The 10,000-nt window shown below is 36.3% G+C and overlaps 1 protein-coding gene across 2 annotated transcripts in view; it reads right to left on the bottom strand.

The window, feature by feature from the left end:
- LOC136836105 (plexin-B-like) overlaps positions 1-10,000 on the bottom strand; it is a 243,434-nt gene that overhangs the window by 110,180 nt on the left and 123,254 nt on the right. For both annotated transcript variants that reach the window (XM_067100093.1, XM_067100094.1), the window contains exon 3: positions 3,136-3,236. In XM_067100093.1, the coding sequence (XP_066956194.1) occupies positions 3,136-3,236 (101 nt within the window). The remainder of the gene's footprint in view (positions 1-3,135; positions 3,237-10,000) is intronic.

The following is a 10,000-nucleotide window of genomic DNA, read 5'->3' as shown; positions in this document are numbered from 1 at the left end:
ATTATTATTATTATTATCACAGTTTTTGTCCTTTTTTATAATGATTAAATATGCAATATTTGTAACTTTGTGAAAGCATTACTATTAATATGACGATGATGACTTTTATTATTATTATTATTATTATTATTATTATTATTATTATTATTATTATTATTATTATTATTATTTCAAAGTTCTAAAGGAACCGACACCTTTGTGTGAGGTGTAGAGGAGGGGCAACGGGACAGCGATGAAACAACAAGCCCGATCTATCAACGACATTTTATACCGACAGGGTGATGGCTGGCCCTCGACGTAATTTTCCACTGACGACTGGAAAGGATGGGGGTACGGGGGCGGGAGAGGAGGAGGAGGAGTAGTTTAGCCCTTGACGTAATTTCATCAGCCGCTGCCCTTGCACCCCTACCACCCATAAAATGTGAAGAATGGGCGCGTCCTGCATTACAATAGAAAGTCTTTACGGTCCCTAAGCGCCGTCTCCTCTCCTCATACCCCGCCTCCCAACCCTAAGCACACACCCCTAAAGTACAAGCAAAGACCGACCCATCGCCACCAGTGACTACGGACAAGTACCTAAAACCATTAACTACCATGCAGTTGTTACAACTACCTAATAAACAATACCTTGTGGACTACTACGGTCATCGAAGTATATGGTTTGAATGTAAGAATCTCCCACTTCAGTTAGGCAATGTTGCTGTTCATATTACGTAATCGCTTTGATACAGCGGACAGTGGGCATAACGTCTTAATACAGCGGGTAGTGGGCATAATGTCTAATATAGCGGACAGTGGGCATAACGTCTTAACGTAGCGGACATTGGGAATAACACCTTAACATAGTGGACAGTGGGCTTAAAAATGAAGTCTAATATAGCAGACAGTGGCCATTATTTCTTGATATAGCGAAGTCTAATATAGCAGACAGTGGCCATTATTTCTTGATATAGCATAGAGTGGGCATAATGTCTTAATACCGGACAGGTGACGTGGCATGATAAACAAGTGCTATGAAACTCACTCTACGTAAAGTTTACATCCCTCATGCTTAAAATCAAAATACCTATGTATTAAATCAAGACGCACAATGTACACGATTCACCAACTGTGCCTTTTCCTTTAAAGGCAAACACTTATTATTTTCCTCACTTCGTTATTCCCTTATGTCTTGCACTCTTTACAAGGCTAGTCTATCTATCACTTCCTTCTATACTAAGCTCCATTTCTTTTTTCCCTTCCCTCGGATCTGGGCTAGATCAAACCACTAATAAGGTGTCGAATCACTGTCTTAGGTGTATAATGCAAGCCGATTTTACATCTAAGCGAATGGCAATGTTGACCCAAGACAGCTGACCTACAACTGAGCTGGGGCTTGTTTCAGACAATTTCACGGTCAGAGTAATCTACTTATATTTAAGACTGCGATTCCTGAGCACGATAAAAGTATTCTAACTAAAATGGCTTCATCGTAAGCCTAAGCATTCCGAGCTCAAAAAAGTTTAAGATAACAAAAGTACATATTGAATTTACATGAGATCCTGGGGTTCATGCATTACATATAAAGACAACGTAAGCCCATACCAGTTTTCTTAACTCTGAAACATTTTCATTTAAACTGTTGAGCGTAAAAAGCCCAATGAATAAGGACAGTAAATTATTAGGGATGCAAGTGTTAATGTTTCTAAAACTCGTAAAGCTGCTAATTTTCATATATAGTCTATATATATAAAATATATATATATATAATATTATATATATATATATATATATATATATAATATATAATGACACTGGAAAATCTAGGAAAGGAAAAAAAAAAGTCTAAAATCTGCCCTCGGCGATATTTCACTAATGAAAATGAAAAGGATTAGGTGGGTGGGTAACCGGGAATGGAGCTACTGGAAATCAAAATACTCACGCAGACGCTTCAAAATCAAGAAAAATATTATGATTAAAACAAATATATCACCCAGTTTTGATACTGCTTCCTGGCATATCTGAAAATTGCCTTCCAGCAGGGATTACCAACAAAACAGTAAACGAACAGAGAACCTTTAATTTCTATGTTTAACAACCTATCAGTTATGAGCGTCCACGTCCCATTAACTGTGAACGAAAAAGGTAACTCGCTCCAGTATGCCCGCCGAGTATTAACGACCTTCCTTTTGAATGGGGCCACAGCCCTAAATATCCAAGCAGGTGTATTTAGACCTGTCTATACGCTGCCAATCACTGTCGAGAGCCCTGTGAGCAAACGCCCACAAAATAATCGCCAGTAAAATCCAAACTGTATTAGTGTTTTATTTTTCCTCTTTTTTTTCGCGCCATCCAGCGCCTATAACTTCTCATCCCTTTACGAGGAAGTCTGTTGCTAACTTCGGGGTTCGAACCCATTCTTCCCCTCGTCTCTTCTTGAAATTTGGTTGTACTAGTGTCGGTTCTGGGCTAGACGAGTATACTGGGATACCGGTCGAGAGGGCACTGGAGGGAAAAGAACCAATCTGCTGTCACTTCCATATGATAATAAATTCATTAGTCCTCTCTCATTGGTACGTTAAAGTGCTGACAGTGCTGTCCTACTTAAATGAACATGAACCGTCCGTATTATTCCCTCTCCTGAGTTCGTATCGTACAAGAAAATGTTCTTAGCTGACCACATTTTACAGTTTGGAACCATCTGTTCAATCCAACTCCAAGATCAGAAATCACCTCATTATCCCTCTCACGAGCTAAGTAATTTGAGAAACATTCCCCATCATTTGATTCGGATTCACAGTTGCCATAAATGGAATGTGTGTATTTCTCTCACGTAGAGATGAAAAACAAGCGGCTTCGTATCACAGACAACGGATATTTAAAAAAAAAATGAAAATGACCTTGTTAAACATCAACAATGGCGCAAAAGGATTGGGATACTGAAAGTTCTGAAAATGTATAGTTACTTCTAGAGATAAGAGAGAGAGAGAGATTTGTAGAGAGTTAGAGAGAAAGAGAGAGAGAGAGAAAAGAGTTACTTTTTAAAGAGAGAGAGAGAGAGAGAGAGAGAAGAGAATGAGAGAGAGTAGAGGTTTCTTTAAGAGAAAACTAAAATGGACTATTCAAGATGCTTTTAAGGATGTTAGGGCTCGTTGCCTTTTCTCCAGCGAACACCACCCGCAGTAGGGGTCCCTCGCCCTCAAACAGGAGGAGCAATTTGTGTAGGAGGAGCAGCTTTCCACCTTCACCTTCGACGCCTGCGAAGAGAAAAAAAAAATGAATTAATTTCTTGTGATTCCTCTAGTCACATTACAGTGGACAACACTGAGTCCTAAATGAACTCTATAAAATAATTATATAACTTTATACATACATTTTATATATTATATATATATATATATATATATATATCTTATATATATTATTTATATATATATTTCAAACACATCCATTATATACACATATATATTATTATTTATATATATATATATATATATATATATATATATATATTATAATAACGTGTGTGTGTGTGTGTGTTTCTGTATGTGTATATATATATATATAATATATATATATATATATATATAAGGGTGTATAATATATATGTATATACATACATATATATAATTATATAAATATATATATATATATATATATATATATATATATATATATATTATATGCTATATATATATATATCACACACACACAGGTTCTATCCAGGAAACATCAATAAAGATTCCTTTAACAAAGAAACTGAGAGGTAACTGAAAAAAAGTTTATTCTCACCAATTTAGTTCCATGTAAAACTAACAAGACTAAGAATTTAAACCAAGTAAATACTAAAAATATGTGAACTCATTGTCAATTAAAATAAAAAATAAAAAAAAAATATAAAAAAATCGCCTCTACCTAAAATTCAACTCCCAAAGCGAGTGACTAATCCGTAAAATATTCTCGCTCAGAGTGATAAAGAGAAGATAAAAATACACAAGTGTCATATCTCTCCAGCATTCAAATTCCTCTTCCTTCCCCCTTCCTACTTTTTCCATCATCCTCGATTACCGGCACCGGGAGAAAAAAGCTAAAAAGATTAACATTTTATGCAATTACAGTCATCGCACTTGATGAATAGTTCATTAGATACGGAAGGGTAATCGTCCGTGATATATGGGAGGGGAGGAAAAACCTTTTAAAAAAAAATCACCATACAACACTTCATCTCTTTCGTAGATGGAAAATGGATGGAAAATAGATGCCCATAGTAAAATAAACTCTCATCTCTCTCTCTCTCTCTCTCTCTCTCTCTCTCTCTCTCTCTCTCTCTCTCTCTCAACTATCAACCACCCACTCCTCCCCCCTCCCAACATCCCCCATAAGATATCAATCCCCTAACTCGGTCCATTTAACGCTTCAATTTTGTCAATCCTTCCCAACAATGGGAGGATTTTGTGCGTGCAGCGTCCCTGCTGCTAAACGACTGAAGAAAATCTTTATTTCGATACTGCTGATGCTCTGGAAGGTTTTCCCATGGCCCAAACGAGGCAGGGGAAATGCGTTTGACGCAAGTCGGTTTGCAAGGTATGAATGAACCATTAATATATGAAATTTATGATAAATAAACTGGTCATACTTTTTCAAAGAATATGCCATGCCCTCCGCCTCGCCTTAATTGACTGACTAAGATATCTGGCGTCAATCTACCATGGTCACTGATACCTAACTCCACTTTTGCAATTAAAACAAATACCCTATTTCAATGCATTCCCAATACTGAAAATGAATGCATAAATGTAAAAATCAACATCTGTCTTCTCGAATGTTTTATTTATTGTCCGTCTGCAATTCCTCAAATTGATCATAGCACTCCGAGTTATTGTTTTCGAAGAGTGAGACAGGTGATACGAGAAAAAAATCTTTAAAAAACTAATATTTTCTGACAATGATTTATCAAATGCAAGCCGATACAAAACTTCATGGAAAAGGGTTTTTAAATTTAGAGGCGATCCAAGAACTTCAAGGACGGGTGAGGTCTAGGAATTAAAGCAGTGAATCTATTTCAAATAAAATTTTCCCACTGATATTTGAGTTTGTCCAAACAACGCTGCACGAACAAGTGCAGAATTGGTACCCGAGCAGACAAAAATGGTCGATACTACTGAAATAATGTAATCATTAAAAATTTCAAGAACAATCTCGAAACAAGCAGCCATGGCTATGAAGCCTCTGATAAATAAATATCCAGTTAATTTTCTCATTTGTACTTGGCCACTCACTGGTACAGGGCTTTTATATTTTGAATAAACCCACACTTACTTCGACATATATTCAGTAAATCCACCTACACTCACATAAATCTAGGATAAATGTAGAAGATGGCAAAGGGAATTCAAGGGCCATAAAACAATTATATAAACAGATTTTGAACTTTCTACGATAAACAACGCTGGAAAGTAAACGCCAACTGTATTTTCCAAAGTAATCTTTTAATCTGCTGGGAATTCAACTTTGACAGAGTTTGTCCCGGCTAACGACATCGGACTACAAAAAAGGTAATTTTTTTTTTCTAACAACAAACACTTTACTGACATTTCTGGAATCTGGATATAACTCATAGAAAAAAAATGTTTGAAGGCTTCCACGAGACAGATTCTTGGACGCAAGGTCTTTCGTACAGGCTAACATAACGAGTGACAAAAAACTCTTCTCTCTCTCTCTCTCTCTCTCTCTCTCTCTCTCTCTCTTCTCTCGTCTCTCTTTCTCTCACATATAGACATGCCTCACAAAATAAATGGTATAGGACAGGCTTAATCTAAAAGCATATGAATATACTCTCCGTACATGAATAAAAAAAATTTGGGTTTAAACTATAATTCCAGATGATATTCCGGCAAACAAATTATGTTCAAATAGGGTAAATATCACAACGCTAACACAGATATGTATAGATCCAATACTCAAACACCTACGAGGATGGAGAGGGAGAGAGGCTTTGATATCATAACCTTACGCAACAGAAAGAGAGAATTTAGTATTACACTGCTTCAGAATGAGCTATAAAATTACCCACAGCTAACATTAAAGCAAAACACCAATCTTAGGCAAATAACACCACATTAATAATAAATTTTTATTAAGAACTGTATATATATCGAGTTTTGTTTAAATTGCCAGTCAATATACGGAGGCAAAACGGTCTTTGAAGTATTGTACTTTTACGGCCACATTCAACAACTACAAAAAATGGAGCCCTTCTAAACCTCAAACTCTTCTGTGTAAGACTTCAATTTTGCTCAATTTAGGACCTTCTTTATAATTTCAGTTTTAGTTTTCGATATCATTTTTTAGTTCATTAAAACTAAATCAAGACGACCTTTTTTATATATATTTTTCAAAGAAACCCGATTTTCAACACTTAATTTCCTTTTTATCTCATTTAATATAAAGCATTTTTCAAATTCAAATTAACTTTTCATTCAATTAAAACGAAGTCAAGACAGCCCAACCTTCTTCATATCTTTCAACGAAATTAGCACAGAAACTCGACAGACTTTTCGATTCAATGAAGCGGTGTTGTAAACAGTGGAAACAGACATCGTTATTGGGCCTTATTACCGTCATCGTGGTGGCTAGCGAAGAGAGAGAGAGAGAGAGAGAGAGAGAGAGAGAGAGAGAGAGAGAGAGAACGCACTCCGCCACACGACCTTTCTTAATAGGGTCATTCAACATAAACAAAAATAAATGCAACTCTCAGATGACTTACATCACCAAATTACAGACAGGGCGAGAAACTCCAATACGCATCCTACAATTACATCGACACCCTGGGATTTCGCCGCAAAATTCTGGTACGGGTAGTCGGTCCTTCCTCGGGTTTGTTATTATCATACATTTGTTTCTCTATCTCTCGTGCCTTTCTTTTAATTTTTCAAAAATGACTTTCTAACTCTTAACCTCGTTGATTGAATTTGCAATTTGTGACTACACACACACACACACACACACACACACACACAAACATTTCACAAAGTGATTCCTTTTTACATGTATTGTATGCTATACCACTTCCGTAACTGCTAAAAGCCTTAAATAACACAGCATTCATTTATAGGCAAATCTTCATACTAACATCAAAATGGAACAAGTCCATATACAGTTCGGCAAACATGCCCTCATACAGTTTACACATTACAAAATCGTGCGTAAATAAGGACACTTTAGGCTACATACATCAGCCATAAAATACAGTAGTGTGTATAATCAAGCATACATACGTTTACCAGAACCACAAAGCTAAAGGAAACAACAGAGCTGCTCACTTCGAAGTTTCTTCAACACACCTTCGTGCTAAAGTGGCTGAGAACAGAACGCCCCAGCGTAAGCACGAAAACAAGGACAAATTACGGAAGCAACTGTTGGGTGCTCAAGGAAGAGCTAATATCGACTGAGGTTGGAAGGTAGCTGAACTAGTACCGACTATCTATTTCACGGACTGCGAGTCATCGTTTTTCTTAAATATCTTTCAAACTAATTATTTGATCGAAATGGGACCTTGACACAGTGTACAAGACACCTCCCGCTAGTTTTTGGTAATATAGTGCATTGTCAAATGGTTTTAGTTAAGGCGTTTACTCTTGACTTGCAAGGTGTTGCCAAGCATAGCCAAACTATGCATTCGAACGTCCTTTATCCCCATCCCGTCCCTCCCTCTCCCTTCCCCTCCTCATCACTCCCTTAACCCACTTTCATGGCTTCCCCATCTCTGCCCCCCCCTTTCCTGTCTATGGGGGATAGCGGACGTTCGATTGCGTAGATTAGTCCTGCTGACTCATGCGATTTCGCCTTTAAAAGTCAAGAGTAAACGCCTTAATTAACACCATTTGACAATGCACTATACTACCAAAAATTAACGGGAGGAGTCTTGTACACTGTGTCAAAGTACCTTTTCGATCAAATAATTAGTTTGATAGATATTTGAGAAAAACGATGACTCGCCGTCCCTGAAATGGATAATAGTAACCAAGCCCAACACTGTCTTCGACAATTAATGTAAATAACACAGTGGCAAACACTTCTGTTTGATCAGCCTCGAACTCAATTACTCTGAGCTATGATATTTTTTACGTACAGCGAATGTCTGACCTATCATAATTATTCTACGCTAGCGTGCGTCAATTGGTCTTCTCAGTTTGACATTTTGGCGGTGCTCAGTCATTATCATCATCATTATTGGTGTTCATTATCAACGCGTACAGTTGCAAAACAACAATACAACCAGGAAGTTAATTCAAAGCAATTACTTTCCGAGCAAGAATTCACCGCTGACATATTAAGAAGATTAAAACCACGCAGAAATAAGAAATATTAGTAAAGATAAATAAAGAAAAAAATAACTAAGCAAGACCCCCAACGTATAAGTGACGTGACAGGTCCACATTTACTCTATACAAAGACCTCTCTAGTACTGATTTCCATTAGAAGTCTTTCACGAAACTTTAAAATCAACGGGCACATTTTCTACAATGGTTCTTATAGACAAAGCCTTACGATATCCCAAAGGGATTTGCTACAACAAAACTTCAGGGTATTAGGAAAACTCCTGTTTGGAAAAAACCTTTTCAGGGGATTGCAATCGATGAATAGAAGTGAATTACTCACAAAAAGGCTCGGTACATAATGGAACGAAAGTAACTAAAGCCTGTACTTCCGAGTCTTCTTAGTATTTCGTTTCATTTATGAAATGAACTGATGACAAGAAGTAAGAGAAAGTTAAAAATCACACACACGAGCTTTCACGAGGACTAGCAGCTTGTAACCTTCAACCTAATGGTTCTTTACATATTTGCTTAAATATTTACTGTTCAGTAAACAGTAAACAGAAGCAGAACTTTACCTCCCTCGCTTATGTAATAATTCATTAAATGTATGTGATATAAAATTAAAATTTTCCTTAAATATAATGCAGTTTATCCGTATACAGGGTGGGTCAAAAGTAAGTACACAGTTTCTGTGTATCATCGCAGTGGCCTATAAATAAATAAGCAAAATGGTCTTTTGTCCAAACTCCAAACACTATGTAACGTTCCTAATGTCAAGTTTACTGCCTCTACTCTTTCTTACATTGCACACACACATGCACACGCACACACATACATACATACATACATATCTATATATATATATATATATATATATATATATATATATATATATATGCATATATACATATATATATGTATATACAGTATATATGTACACACACACACACACACACACACACACACATATATATATATATATATATATATATATATATATATATATATATATGATTATTATCACTTCTGTTATTGATTCATTTATCACACATTACAGGTGAAAAATAAGAAACAGGAGTGTAGGTCTGACCGGTTTCGACTTTATTTCCAAGCCATTCGTCAATGGCTTGAAATAAAATCGAAAACCGGTCAACCTACACCCTGCTTCTTTATGAATAACCTGTAATGTGTGATAAATGAATATATATATATACAGATAGTATATATATATATATATATATATATATATATATATATATATATATATATATACTGTATGTAAATTACAATAGATAGCCAAAGGAATGGGCATAACCAGTCAAATGTCCCCAAGTTACTGAAATTGACTAAATAAAAGAACAAAAGGAAGTGCAGTTACTAACATCAGAAGTGACATGCCTGCATCTCCGAATGCTGTTTTGCTTTAATAATCTTCAACGTCCAGAGCGAAAGAGAATAAGGAATACACCCAAAAGTAGGCAAACACAAACCCCGCGGAAGGCAAACAGGGGTGATGTTGGGAGTATGAAAGCATGCAGTAATATGTACGAGACTTCAATTATTTGGCCTGACTTAAATCTGTGTTTGTACCTGCTGTGTTTGTAAATAAATAAAGGTGGGGGAGAGAGCGGATGACGCACTAGTGCTTCTTGGCTACAAGGCTCTGTAGTCATTTCACATGGTGTGTTAGTTTAAAGTCA

Source organism: Macrobrachium rosenbergii, chromosome 56, assembly GCF_040412425.1.
Source record: "Macrobrachium rosenbergii isolate ZJJX-2024 chromosome 56, ASM4041242v1, whole genome shotgun sequence".
Taxonomy (NCBI): domain Eukaryota; kingdom Metazoa; phylum Arthropoda; class Malacostraca; order Decapoda; family Palaemonidae; genus Macrobrachium; species Macrobrachium rosenbergii.
This window is presented reverse-complemented; position numbering and strand designations above follow the sequence as displayed.